The sequence below is a fragment of the Mercenaria mercenaria genome, chromosome 15 (assembly GCF_021730395.1).
Source record: "Mercenaria mercenaria strain notata chromosome 15, MADL_Memer_1, whole genome shotgun sequence".
In the NCBI taxonomy this organism is placed as follows: domain Eukaryota; kingdom Metazoa; phylum Mollusca; class Bivalvia; order Venerida; family Veneridae; genus Mercenaria; species Mercenaria mercenaria.
Window position 1 is genome coordinate 56,276,652 of NC_069375.1, and position 15,293 is coordinate 56,291,944.

Genomic DNA, 15,293 nt, shown 5'->3' on the forward strand with positions numbered 1-15,293 from the left:
CCTATTTATATGAGAGTTGAAGCTCCTGAAATGATTTTACGTTCTTTACGTGAGATATACATTGTACCAATGTATTAAATCTCTCTATTTCAAATAGTTCTTTACATTAATAGAAACATGTTAATGTACAATATATTTGCGTAGTGCTGCTAAAGAATATACTGCTTCTTTATTCAACGGTAGAACTTTGGTTAACATTCAATTGATGACGCAATCATGGACGGATAAAGTTAAACATCAGAAAATGATTTATGAATCCGTTTTCAATACCATTTAAACTGGCAGTGCGTAAAATCACAATGTGACATAAAAAGCAATATACATTTACTTCAATATCGATGTCTTTTTCGCCATTCTGTAACTTTGTACTGGAGAAAATAAATAGAATAAATAGAAGTTCTTGTCTTGTTGTTTTGTGAATACAATTCAAATAAAACTACACTTATATATCTATATCCTCTGTAGGACGGAAAGCGACAGACTAGTGGTACAGTGACGTCAAACAACACAAGTTTGGTGGAGAACCGAGTTCACTTAATACATGTATCGGCTATTACAAGTATACAAGTATGGTTGTGTTTAAAGTGTTTAAACGCCATTCCTCCCTTGTTTCCCTATGTAAGAGTTTTGTGCACTGGCTTCTCTCACAGAATGTCTTATGTTCAAACACTTAAATAGATAGTAGATATACTAAGATGATTTTCTAGGCTGAACTAGGAATATGTATAATCTAGTAGCAGTTATCATTAACATATGGCCTGACCACATTTAATTTTCATTTTCATTTTATTTATTTATTTATTCTATTTTATTTTATTATATTGGATTTAAAGTCGCACCGACACATGATAGATCACATGGCGACTTTCCAGCTTTAATGGTGGAGGAAGACCCCAGGTGCCCCTCCGTGCATCATTTCATTACGTTCATTTTATTGTCTTAAAACATACCGTACAGTTTAGACCAAAAAAGGACAAAAAGGGGATATCAAAACATAATTACCATAACTTTTAAATAAAATATTACATGTTTTATAATCACTACCAGTTGTTGCAAAGTTAAAGCAATTGATACAGTTAATTCCATATAATAACTTCGTCCGGCTTTGATCAGGAAATTAAAGAAATGTGAATTTTATTATGCATTTAATATGAACGACAAACAATATGTTTCATTCAGACTTAGACGATTATTTCTATGGATTGTATATGTTGTTTACATATGCCTGAAAGATTAACTGCAGGATAAAGTTGATTTTTCATTTTTTGTCAGTTCAATTTGACAGACAGCTGGTTCTTTACACACTTACTTCAACGCTTAGCCTTTCATTCTGAGTAAAAAAAAATTCAAACAACATAGAATGAAAGGGTTGTTTCACATGAAAAGCGTATAAAACATGTATATTACTTTACAAAACGATTGTCATTTTCCTGATATATACATTGAATTCCGGAAAAGTAAAGCATAAAGGGGCAACACTTTCGGACAATTCAACACCTGTAAGATCTCAGCATTTTCAAAGAACTGTCTCATTTCTTGGTTTTGATACATTTGCAATAATGTCACAGTGCTGAAATTTCACATAACTAGGTGGAACATAGTTTTCAGCAATTGGTTATTTTTCTCTCTTTACAAATGACATTCATTATAAAGGGACTTTTTCAGAATATATTAAGTATCCATTGTACGGGAGAGCACGGTAGGACATGTAATCTTTAGGTAGATTGTTGGTAAAGATGTTGTTCGTTTATCAAATATTTCTGTGTTTTGATGAAATTCTCTAAACCTGATTGGGACAAATCAAAGGGTTTACACAGCCTTGTCAAAATCTTTCAAAACATATTTTATTAATATAAATAGAAATGTTTGACAGATAGGTTTTAAGTGTAAGACGAAATATAGCTCAGTTCTGCCAGTTTTACATAAGATCCTTACTGCGTTATCAACAATTATCTTTTAAATATTGTACCGTCCATAAGTGTATCTATCGATATCTACATACTATACTTTCTTTTAATTAAAAAAATAGAAATACTTATTAAATTTCAAAAAAAAAAAAAAAAGTATTTTAAATCTATTTATAGATTTCAGGGCACTTTACTAAAGTTGTATGGAAGGGTAGCAATGAGTTTGAAGTTGGCAAAGCGCTTGCTAAAGATAGTAAAACAATAGTGGTAGCCAGCTACAGACGATTGGCAAGTTTGGGGAAAATGTTCTCCCTCCAAAAGTACAGAAAGTACAGGAAGGTAAACGTATATACATATATATATATATTATACAGTATTCTTCAAAATAAGAATACAAATGAGACCCATAAAATTGTCTGTAGTTTTCTGCATTAATACAACAAAAAAAATTATACAGCTAAGAAATGATAATTAAGCAAATTTAATTAAATGTTTCAGAAAGAAAAATCACAAATACACAAAATATCATATTTAAGGTTTCAGCAATTTTGTAAATACTCGCGTTTTGTCTCTTAACGTTTGAAGGGCAATGCATACATCTTTTGAAGCTTTAAAACATGAATTAGTCTAATGAAAGTTATTGCTCCAATGTACATGTAATTAAAACTTGATTATGTTGCAACCGCACTTTACCAGAAACACAGTATATTTTACTTCTATTCAGAGCAAAGCGGCGGCGGGTTTGGTTCGAGCCCATTTTCTACTCGGTTTGAGGAAGGTTTGGGAAGAGCTTCAGAAGGAGGAAGAGAAACAAAAACAACACGAAAAATAACAAAAACAGAAGGTACGAAAAAAAAAAAAAGACTTTATATAGTTTTTAGCTCACCATAGGCTCAGGGTGAGCTATTCTGATCATTCACCGTCCGTCGTCCGTTGTCCGTCGTCCGTAAACTTTTACTTTAAACGACATCTCCTCATAAACCGCTAGGCCAATTCATCCAAACTTCACAGGAATGTTCCTTGGGTGAAGCTGTACAAAAATTATTCAAAGAATTGAATTCCATGTAGAACTCTGGTTGCCCTGGCAACCGAAATGAAAAAAAAAATATAAATCTTCTTCTCAAAAACCAGAAAACCTAGAGCTTAGATATTTGGTGTGAAGCATTGCCTAGTGGACCTCTACCAAGTTTGTTCAAATCATGACCCCGGGTCAAAATTGACCCCGCCCAGGGGGTCACTTGATTTTACATAGGAAAATCTTAAAAATTCTTCTTCTCAAAAACTAGAAGCCCTAGAGCTTAGATATTTAACATGCAGCATTGCCTAGTAGACCTCTACTAAAGTTGTTCAAATCATGACCCCGTGTCAAAATTGACCCCGCCCCAGGGGTCACTTGATTTTACATAGGAAAATCTTAAAAAATCTTCTTCTCAAAAACCAGAAGCCCTAGAGCTTAGATATTTAACATGCAGCATTGCCTAGTAGACTTCTACTAAAATTGTTCAAATCATGACCCCGGGGTCAAAATTGACCCCGCCCCAGGGGACACTTGATTTTACATAGATTTCTATAGGAAAATATTGAAAAAAAATAAAAAAACAATCAGAAGGCCTAGAGCTTAGATATTTGACAAGTAGCATTCCCTAATGAACCTCTACAAAATGTATTCAAATTATGACCCCGGGGTCAAAATTGACCCCGCCCCAGAGGTCACTTGATTTTACATAGGAAAATCTTCAAAAGTTTTCTAAAAATAAACCTGAAGGCCTAGAGCTTAGATATTTGACATGTAGCATTGCCTAGTAGACCTCTCCCAAATTTGTTCGAATCATGACCACCGGGGTCAAAATTGACCCTGTCCCAGGGGTCACTTGATTTTAAATATAAACATCTTCAAAAATTTCCTAAAAATAAACCAGAAGGCCTAGATTTAAGATGTTTGACATATAGCATTACCTAGTAGACTTCTACAAAATTTGTTCAAATCATGACCTTCGGGGTCAAATTGACCCCCATGGGGTTTCTTGACTTTACATAGAAAAATCTTCAAAAATTTCTAAAAATAAACAGAGGGCCTAGAGCTTAGATATTTGACATGCAGCATTGCCTAGTGGACCTCAATTTTTTTTTCAAATCTTGACCCTCCAGGGTCAATTTGACCCAGCCCCAGGGGTTACTTGATTGTACATAGGAAAATCTTCATTAATTTGCTAAAAATAAACAAGAAGGTCAGGATCATAGATATTTGATGCTTAACATTGCCTAGTAGACTTCTACAAATTTTGTTCAGATCATGAACCCCGGGGTAAAATTAGGTCCGCACCAGGGGTCACTTGATTTTACATAGGAAAATTTTCAATTTTATTCTAAAAATAAACCAGAAGGCCTAGAGCTTAGATATTTCACATGTAGCATTGCCTAGTGGACCTTCACAAAATTTGTTCAAATCATGACCTTCGGGGTCAAATTGACCCCTATGGGGTTACTTGACTGTACATAGAAAAATCTTCAAAATTTTCTAAAAATAAACAGAGGGCCTAGAGCTTAGATATTTGACATGCAGCATTGCCTAGTGGACCTCAATTTTTTTTTCAAATCTTGACCCTCCAGGGTCAATTTGACCCAGCCCAAGGGGTTACTTGATTGTACATAGGAAAATCTTCATTAATTTGCTTAAAATAAACAAGAAGGTCTGGATCATAGATATTTGATGCTTAACATTGCCTAGTAGACTTCTACAAATTTTGTTCAGATCATGAACCCCGGGGTAAAATTAGGTCCGCACCAGTGGTCACTTGATTTTACATAGGAAAATTTTCAATTTTATTCTAAAAATAAACCAGAAGGCCTAGAGCTTAGATATTTCACATGTAGCATTGCCTAGTGAACCTCCACAAAATTTGTTCAAATCATGACCCCCGAGGTCAAATTGACCCCGCCCCATGGGATTACTTGATTGTTCATAGAAAAAACTTCAAAATTTTCTAAAAATAAACCTGAAGCCCTAGAGCTTAGATATTTGACATGTAGCATTGCCTAGTGGACCTCTACAAACTTTGTTCAAATCATGACCCCCGGGGACAAAATTTACACCGCCCCAGGGGTCAATTGATTTTACATAGGAAAATCTTCAAAAATTTTCTAAAAATAAACCTGAAGCCCTAGAGCTTAGATATTTGACATGTAGCATTGCCTAGTGGACCTCTACAAACTTTGTTCAAATCATGACCCCCGGGGACAAAATTTACACCGCCCCAGGGGTCAATTGATTTTACATAGGAAAATCTTCAAAAAAATTCTAAAAATAAACCAGAAGGCCTAGAGCTTAGATATTTGCATGAAGCATTGCCTAGTAGACTTGTACAAAATATGTTCATGACCCCGGGGTCAAAATTGACCCCGCCCCAGGAATCACTTGGTTTTACATAGGAAAATCTTCAAAAAGTTTCTAAAAATAAACCAGAAGGCCTAGATTTCAGATATTTAACATGTAGCATTGCCTAGTAGACTTCTATAAAATTTGTTCAAATCATGACCCCCGGGGTCAAATTGATCTCGCCCCATGGGGTCACTTGATTGTACATAGAAAATTCTTCATATTTGACATGTAACATTGCCTAGTGGACCTCTACAAAGTTTGTTCAAATCTTGACCCCCCACCATCAGGGTCAAATTGACACAGGCCCAGGGTTTACTTGATTGTACATACAATTGGCCCCGATTGATTGTTCATCGGAAAATCTTCCAAAAAATTTCTAAAAATCACCAGTTTGACATTTGAAACATGTAGCTCATATTACTCAGTTGAGCGATCCAGGTCATCATGACCCTCTTGTTTTAAACAGTGACCAAAATTTAATGACAAAAGATGCATTTTCATCGTGTGTTAATGCATCTTTTGCAAATGTCACTACGATGCTCATCTGGGTACTAAAATAACTTAATGTTCATTTGAGGTGGAGTCACGAAGACTATAGTGGAGGAGACCATTATCAAAGCGGATGGATCTAAGGTTACTACGACCAAAGAGACAGTCAGATCTGGTGGTTCAACTGATCCGTTTAGCAAGTTATGAGCCGCACCATGAGGAAACCAACATAGTTCATTTTGCTACCAGCATGGATCCAGACCAGCCTGCGCATCAGCGCAGTCTGGTCAGGATCCATACTGTTCGCTTTCAAAGCCTATTGCAATTAGAGAAACCGTTAGCGAACAGTATGGATCCTGACCAGTCTTCGCGGATGCGCAGGCTGGTCTGCATCCATGCTTGTCGCAAATGCACTATGCTGGTTTTCTCATGGTGCGGCTCATATGAATGTACTGTCTGTCTGTATATAGTGCTTTAACCTGTGTATATGCATGTTGTTCATATGTCATATCTGTAACATAAATTTAAAGTAAAACAAAATGTACATGTTTTTACCAGGTGTTGTTTAATAATAAAATTAAATTTTATCTGAAGTTCATAGATCTCCTAATCCGTAAGTAGTTGACAGCTATGATTATTTATGATTTAATTTGCGCGGCACATTCCTTTATGATAATTTTGACATGTAAGAAATAGTTTGTTCGGCATTTTGAGATAAAAATGTAAAAAAATGATGACCGTTAAATATTACAAATAAATATTCAAAATACAGAACATCTTTCATGTCACGGACTGCATTTTTATTGCAATTTGAATACGTAACAGTAAAAAGTTTCTTTCATGTCCCTTTGATATTGTTGTGTGACTTTATCAGATGATAAAAACGGTTATAAAACAAATGAACAGATGGTTTAATATTTGCGTATTTGTGTTACCTGATACGAATTGTTGACTTATTTTGACCAAAACGGACGGGTAGGTAGTAGCTTGGTCGTAAACTTTATCCGTACACACTTTCTCCGAGATATTTTACTGAATTTACATTCGTTTAACAAAATGTTCCCTTGTATAGTACGTATATACTAATATTGTTAAGGAAAGGGAAGTAGTTGTGTAAAGATAAACATTGACTAGACAAGAATAGTTATCTCCAGTGTAACAAAACTCAAATGGTAATTAACGATTTACGCGTTGTGTTATGCATGCAATCTGTAATTTGCGTTTTACTTAACTTGAAGAAACTTACATGCTTTTTCTATCCTTTTTATGTAAACTGCAAAATATATTGCATGTAATATGTATCAGTATAACTACCATATAAATATTCTAGTTTGTTACAAGTTATATCAGTGTATATAGCTTTAGCTTCCATATTCTATATACAGGGTACAGATGATTTTGGAAAACCTAGTCTTGATGACACCAAGGTAATTGTTTGTTATTGCTCAGCACGAGCTTTGTTATTTAACTGAAATGATAGCATGACCGCCCAATTCAGTATGTTTGTCTTTCGTGCAAACGGACTCGATACACGCAATTTAAATTATTTTTATAGTTACGCTGTTTAAAATTGTCAGTTCTAAAAATGAACATCTCTTCCCGTACAAAAGTTTCTTTCATGTCCCTTTGATATTGTTGTGTGACTTTATCAGATGATAAGAACGGTTATAAAACAAATGAACAGATGGTTTAATATTTGCGTATTTGTGTTACCTGATACGAATTGTTGAATTTTTTTGACCAAAACGGACGGGTAGGTAGTAGCTTGGTCGTAAACTTTATCCGTACACACTTTCTCCGAGATATTTTACTGAATTTACATTCGTTTAACAAAATGTTCCCTTGTATAGTACGTATATACTAATATTGTTAAGGAAAGGGAAGTAGTTGTGTAAAGATAAACATTGACTAGACAAGAATAGTTATCTCCAGTGTAACAAAACTCAAATGGTAATTAACGATTTACGCGTTGTGTCATGCATGCAATCTGTAATTTGCGTTTTACTTAACTTGAAGAAACTTACATGCTTTTTCTATCCTTTTTATGTAAACTGCAAAATATATTGCATGTAATATGTATCAGTATAACTACCATATAAATATTCTAGTTTGTTACAAGTTATATCAGTGTATATAGCTTTAGCTTCCATATTCTATATACAGGGTACAGATGATTTTGGAAAACCTAGTCTTGATGACACCAAGGTAATTGTTTGTTATTGCTCAGCAGGAGCTTTGTTATTTAACTGAAATGATAGCATGACCGCCCAATTCAGTATGTTTGTCTTTCGTGCAAACGGACTCGATACACGCAATTTAAATTATTTTTATAGTTACGCTGCTTAAAATTGTCAGTTCTAAAAATGAACATCTCTTCTCGTACAAATGTTTCTTTTTATGTCATGACGCACATATTCAAAATAATCGGGCACGACCATGGGTTATTTTGTGGATAACAGATTGAAAACACTAATACATTATGCTGATAATTATTGTTGTAATAATTAACATAATTATTAGATCATCAGTGTAACTTATTTCCGCCATGTTTGAATACATATGTATTAACGTTTTCACTGTTCTTTTCTTTTTTCGAAAATTCTGTTTTATGAATGCAATCTTAGAACACAGTCAATCACTAAAACGTGTACTTACTATGCAGTAAGTAAAGTAATGCATTGTTCGCCTTTGCAGGGCAGTAAAGACTCAAAAAGTAAGCATAAGAGGAAAGATTCAAGCTCATCATCATCATCGTCGTCATCAGATGACGAAAAATCAAAGAAGAAAAAGCCACAAAATATCAAAGAATTTATAGATGATGCAGTTAAAGTTCATAATGAATTACGGTAAGATAATATACATGTTGTAAGGTATTTCATAACGCAACTGTAGCTAGTAATGGTTGCTAAGTTTTAATCTAGCCAGACAACTTGCAGAGAAATTTCGCTGGTAGTACATGACTGAACTTGAAATAATGTCTGGAAGGGTATCTGGGATATGCGTTGGAAAGCCGCCATTTTACCCAAAGAACAATCTACATATGTACAAAGATATAGCAGCCTGACAGGTTTACCTTCATATTAGGGAATAAGTCACCACTTGAGCAAGATTAAAGTGATCTTCACTGGTAGAAAAGTCAAATATTAATGAGTACAATTTTGTGTAAATGTATGTAAACAGATACTTAGATTTAAAGAAGCGATAGAACGTAAGTGTTATGAGTACATTAATACAGTAGTATACTGAACTTTGAACTTAAACATATATTTGCGGTATTTTGAAATACAGTGGTAAATATGAAAATAGCGTAAATCCAATGTTTCAGCGCAAAACACGGAGCATCAAAACTGAAGCATGCCAAAGACTTGTCAGACTATGCACAGAAATGGGTAGAAAACTTGGCAGCCAAGAATGCATTCCAGCATGTGTGCTTAAGAGGGAAAGAATTGGTGAAAATATTTGCTGCAAATGGTCATCATCAGGGGCTGATTACACAGGTGCTTGTTGCGAGTACTTAAAATATTATAGACGTGCAGAATTATCTTAAACGCTGTAGGCGTGCAGACAGTAGACATACAGAATAAACGTTACTTAGGTGTACAAGTTTCTAAGAACGGCATCGCGTTTCCTACTTAATGAACAACTGATTACAAGCTAATGTATGATCGACGTATGACTATCTTAGTCAATTAATTAAACTTCTCTGTGTCAAGGAATTCTGTATAACATTTTTCTGTATGAGGCAGCAGTTTGTTATAAAATACAGATTGCTGAAGCTGTTCTCTGAACATATGATAGAACAAATATGATCAGAAAAATAAACTGAATGGAAGTTACTTTATCTGCCTATGATTTAAAATATTTTATTACAGGGCGTGAAGCTTGTGAACAATGGTACAGTGAAATAAGTAAACATGATTTTTCATCAGAGCCTAGAACATTAAGATCAGGTGAGAATAATATGTTATGGTAAGCCTAGAACATATTGGGATCAGGTATATGTTTAATACCTGAAACGAAGGGTCAGGGTTATTATGAGTACAGCATATTTTGGTGAGCCTAGAGCATAAAAATAAGGTAAGTATTGACAATGGTACGTTTTGTTGAGCCTAGGGCATTACGATTAGCTCATAAAATTGAGAATACTACGTTTTGGGGCGCCTTATATTTAAAGATTGGGTAAATATTGAAAGTTCTGATGTCCCTAAGGCATGAGAATGAGAAAGATAACTAGATATAAAGAAAACAACCTACTGCTTTTTATAGCGACAATCATTTTGGCTAATAAACAGTTTAAATTGATCTCCAGTACACTCACTCGTTGCACCATCTCAGATATAGTCTCGATTATATCATACAGTGAATGCTTTCAGAAAAAAACGCCTTAAAATCCGAAATATTAATAAATTAAATTATCATACAAAAACAACGGAACAATGATTTTAAACACTTTTGTTTTATTTTAGGTCATTTTACACAGATGGTCTGGAAAGGCAGCAAAGAAATGGGCATTGGGAAAGCCAAAACATCAGGAGGCAAAGTCATAGTCGTGGCTAATTATCGCCCAGCTGGCAATCTTGTCGGTTCTTTTGTAGAAAATGTTGCTCCTCCAAAGAAATAAACATCAGCAAACCCTTCAAAACAATAAGAAAATTAACGAAACAGAGCGTTGTTTATATCCTGTGTTTAATCTTCTTCTTCTTCTTGCCGTCCGCATCTACACTGTCAGACCAGTAGCCTCGATGAAACTTGTGGTTTGCCGAAGATCCTAAATGCCTCCATACAGTTTCTGGTGGATTGAGGTATCTATCGGCCAAGTCGCAACTTGCTTCTGGACATGCCTTTTATATCTCTGTAGTATATGCTCCGCAGTCTGATCTTCTTCACCACATGGACAAGTTGGCGATGATGTCAGTCTGTATTTCTTGTACATGTGAGCATTGAGCTTGTAGTGCCCTGAGCGTAGCCTGACCATCATCACTTGTTCAGACCGATCAAGGAGATGAAAAGCATCTTCCTCCATCCTTGGTCTCGTTAGTGCCTTGATGATGGTGACTTTCTCCTTGTAACTCACAGGTTCTGTTGATTGTTCTGACTGAGCTCCTAGTTTAGCCAGTTTGTCTGCCTCTTCATTGCCTGCAAGTCCACAATGGGATGGAATCCACTGAAATGCTACTTTGCAGGTTATACTCAGGCTCTGCATTCTCCTGGCTAGCTGCGGGGCTTTATTGTTGATCAGAGCTTCCATAACAGAGAGTGCATCTGTGAGAAAGACGACTGAGGAGCTTTCTTCTGCCGAGTCTTCAACCATTGAGACGGCCTTCATGAGTGCTTCAGTCTCTGCCTTGTTATTGCTGCAGTGTTTTCCTGTGGCTGCATGTAGTGTGTCTCTCTTGCCAGATGGGTATTGAATGAAAACTCCTGCTCCTCCATCTTTGACGGCGCATGCGGCTGATCCGTCTGTATAGACATGAGTCCATAATTCCGGAGGATAGTCTTCATTGATCATAGCAAGTGTGAGGCTCTTCCGAATGCCTTCATCCTCTTGCTTCCCGCGGTCAAGACGAGGAACAGCAAGTCTCACAGTCACTGAGGACAGATCATCCGCTAGTGGGTTTATGATGTCTTCACTACCTAGGGGAGTCGTTGGTATGCTCAGCTCAGTTTTGAACTCTCGGTTGAGTTTCTTTGCCTCATGTACGAAGCTGCTACGTTTGAGCCGATTCTTTGTGTAGCCATCTAGCTTGGCTTTCATGGGATGGTCTTGAAAAGACCTGAACTTCTCTGCTTGAAGCAGAACCTTTGCATGTCTTCTGTCTTGTAACGGCTGTATGCCTGTTAGCTTCTCCATGAAGGAGATTGGTGTAGACTTTGTAGCACCTGTCATGATCCGCAATGCTTGGTTCTGAACCTTGTCTAAAGCCTGTTGGTTAGTTTTGGCACTTGTGGACCAGGCAGTTGAGCTATACTCTAAATGGGGTCTCACTGTTCCCTGATATACTGTCTTGAGTATTTGCTCATTTGCTCCCCACGTTGTTCCAGCAAGTTTGCGCCTCATGGCAAGCTTCCTACGGGCCTTCCCTTCTGCTTGACTAATGTGGGGCTTCCAGGTTAGCCGTTTGTCAAAGGTCACTCCAAGGTATTTTGCCTCGTCTGCTTCAATCAGCGAAGTATTTCCCATCTTGATTTTACCCGCCCTCTGCTTTGACGACAGGAAGAATAGTGTGGTGGACGATTTCTCTGTATTGACCGATACACCAATCTTCAGCCCAACCTGAAAGCTTGTTGATGGCTACTTGCATCCTGTATGTGGCTGTAGTGGCATGTTCTTCCTTACACCATAACACCAGATCGTCAGCATAGAAAGCAGCCTTAACTCCTTTCGGTAGTTCAGACACCAGATCATTGATGAAAAGCAAGAAGAGTGTAGGGGATAAGACTCGGCCTTGTGGGACTCCATGACGCAACAGGAACTTCCTACTGCTGGCATGTTCTAAACTGACTCTTGCTCTCCTGTTGTAGAGGTATGACTTAATCCACCTCAGCATGTGACCTCCTACTCCAGTCCTCATCAGCTTGACGAGGAGTCCATCAGTCCAGACTTTTGTCAAACGCCCTCTGCAGATCAATCCATGCAGTAAGCACAACTTTCTGCTCTTGGAAGGCGTCCTCTATCTCTTGCGATAGATAAGTGGTCTGGTCCTCAGTGGAGCGGAGTTGTCTGAAGCCAGCTTGTTGCGTTGCAAATAGGTTGTTAGTCTCTATGTACCACTTCAGGCGTGCATTCACAATCCTCTCCATGGTCTTTCCAACACAGCTGGTTAGGCTGATTGGGCGGTAACTTGCAGCCTTCTTTGGATTCTTCCCTTTCTTGTGGATGGGGATCATGACTGCCTCTTTCCATATCTGTGGAAGCAGTCCTTGTGTCCAGCTATAGTTGTAAATTTCCAGAAGTTTGCAAATTGCTTCAGTGCCTAGATGGGTCAGCATTTCATTTGTGACTCCATCTTGTCCAGGAGACTTCTTTGTCTTCAACTGCCTAAGAGCTGTCTGTAGCTCATGCAGTTTAAGACCCTGCTTCATGCATCCTGATGCATCTTGGCTTGTCTGCCTTTCCCTTTTTTCTCTTCGGGCTTCCCTTTGCCGTTCCCTGTTGATGGGGATGTTGGAAACATCTTTGTAGTTAGAGGCAAAAGTGTTTGCCGCTTGTTTACCCGTCAACAGTTCACCTTTCTCTTCCAAAGTTACTGAGCCTCTTCCTGTTTCTTCATCGTTCAGCTGTCTCGTCAATCTCCGCAGCTTTTGGTCACCTCGCTCTAGGTTGAGCGAGGCTGTTTTGTTTCTCCAGCTCTTCCTCTGTGCTTCCCGTTTGTGCCTGAGGAATTTGGCCTTGGGTTGCTGTAGAGAGAGGTTATTTTCTTGTGAGGGATTGTTTTCTGCTTCCTCCCTGGCTTCTGATAACTTTGCCTGTAGATTCTCCAACTCATCACTCCAGTATAGCTTATAGTCCTTTCTTGCTCCCCTTGGAATGGCGCTGTAGGCAGCCTTAAGTATACTGGCGTTGAAGTCTTTGACAACCCGGTTGATGTCTCTACCTTCCACTCTGATATCTTTACAGAGCTCATCACTCAGATTTTGGTAAAAGGTCCACCTGGCCTTCTTGTAGTTCCATCTGGGGATGTTAGGTGAAGAAGAGACTATACGGTCCATACTAAGTTGGACTGGGCGATGGTCGCTACCTCCTAGTTGTTCATTGACTTCCCGCTTGACATGTCCATGTATGTCATCAGTACATAAAGCAAGATCAGGGGTTGATGTTGTTCACAAGCTTCTGGAGTAAAAAGTTGGTGGATCATCTGGCTTGTTGATGAGGTTTAGCTTGTTATCATCTTGCCAGGTCTCAATTTCCTCTCCACGTTTATCCAGGTGGTCATATCCCAGCTTTGTGAGTGACTGTTAAAGTCTCCTACAATGATGAACCTGGTTTCATCAGTTGTAACTTTGTCAAGGGACAGAGCTTTGTCATTGGAGAGTATATGTTCACAAGTTTCAAACTGAAATCGTTCTTTCTGAGGCTCAGAACTTGGAACTCGGAGTCATCCATATGCGTGTTGGTCTGGACAGCGCTGATGTTGTTCCTGACCAATGTCATGATGCCTCCTTTTCGTCTGCCAATTCTGTCACAGCGGAAACACTGGTATTCTCTGACTTTGAAGGATTTCTCTGGCTGTAGGTGAGTTTCCGGAATGCAACAGACATTGATGTCTTTCTCATGGAGGATATGCTCAAGTTCAGCTTTCTTGTTGAAGACACCCTCCGCATTCCAATGCATCAGCCTGAAAGGTTGATGTGGATTGGTTCTTCTCCTTGGTATGTTCCTCCTTCTTCTCTTTGCATGTTGCGGATTGAAGGAGGGACCCCCAGTAGCTGTGGGTGGACTCTGTCGAGGCTCAGAGCCCGGCACTGAATCCCCCAGGATGGACGTCAGAGATTCAGCACCACGTTGTTGAATACCGGTTGGCTGTGTAGACATAGCGATATTGCATGGTGCTGTGGTTTGTCAAGAGAGTGCCAATGGCCCAGCACCTCTGTCTTCAACTCTCTAGGTTTCTTTCGGGGTTACCTCACCCTTAGTTCCGAGTTAAAACCCTATCCTGGGAACACAGGAGCTATTTGTCCCATAGCTGGGGGTCTGTTCATAGGCATCAGGGCGTGTCCACACACCGGTGGGCCTGGCATGCCACATGTCTGGGGGCAGACCTCCTCCGAGTCCCCTGCAGTTCTGCCCGAGGCCGCAAGGTGCTCAGTTACCGTGTGGCGCCAACTCAGAGGCACTGCAAAAGGGCTTGTCTGCAGAGAGGCTATGTACTGGCAGGGAAGACTTACGCACTCGGCTCCTTTTTCACCAGAAGGCTAGCCAGCGGTGGAGGCTGAAAGCGGAAGGTGACAAGCACACAACACACAGCACACCACACTTGACGCATCAGCAGATAAATTGCCACACCCTGTGTTTCATGATATTTGTTAATATGTTTGTTAAAGTGGGTGGGATGGGGCTTAGTATATGTTTCAATGTCTAGATTAGTTAGGATTCTACTTGAATATGTTAATATTCTTTATTCTTATGAATTTATTAACTATGATTTTAGATTGTATTTTATTTTAATCAATAGTCTCTTAGATTTACGTGAGTGCCATATAACACGCTATCTCAAAAGGAGGTAACGTGAAAATTCAAGAAAAACGTGTTTAAGGTTTTATATGTCATCCAAGAGGTTCTTATCTTAATTACGTATAATCTCATAAAATAACTTGTGGTAATACAGTACAGTAGTTACCAGAAAGAAGAATGATTCGAATAGTTTGTGAAGGAAACTGTCGAAAGTACATATCGATAAGTATTAATGGATCCCAGAAATAATTCAACAAAGTGATTGTTCGGCATTATTTGGCATCAGCACAAAATTTAGTGTTGCGACAATCATGAATCGGCAATTTTGGAGCCATTCACGGCTACT

The 15,293-nt window shown here is 38.2% G+C and overlaps 1 protein-coding gene across 1 annotated transcript; it reads left to right on the forward strand.

Annotated features, from left to right (window-relative positions):
• Window positions 1-569: 569 nt before the first annotated feature.
• On the forward strand, window positions 570-10,396 carry LOC123565543 (Golgi-associated plant pathogenesis-related protein 1-like). Its single transcript, XM_053524249.1, has 8 exons — window positions 570-618; window positions 2,092-2,246; window positions 7,161-7,202; window positions 7,939-7,980; window positions 8,470-8,621; window positions 9,101-9,285; window positions 9,648-9,725; window positions 10,242-10,396. The coding sequence occupies exons 1-8, from the start codon at window positions 570-572 to the stop codon at window positions 10,394-10,396; spliced, it is 858 nt and encodes a 285-aa protein (XP_053380224.1).
• The last annotated feature ends 4,897 nt before the right edge of the window (window positions 10,397-15,293 follow it).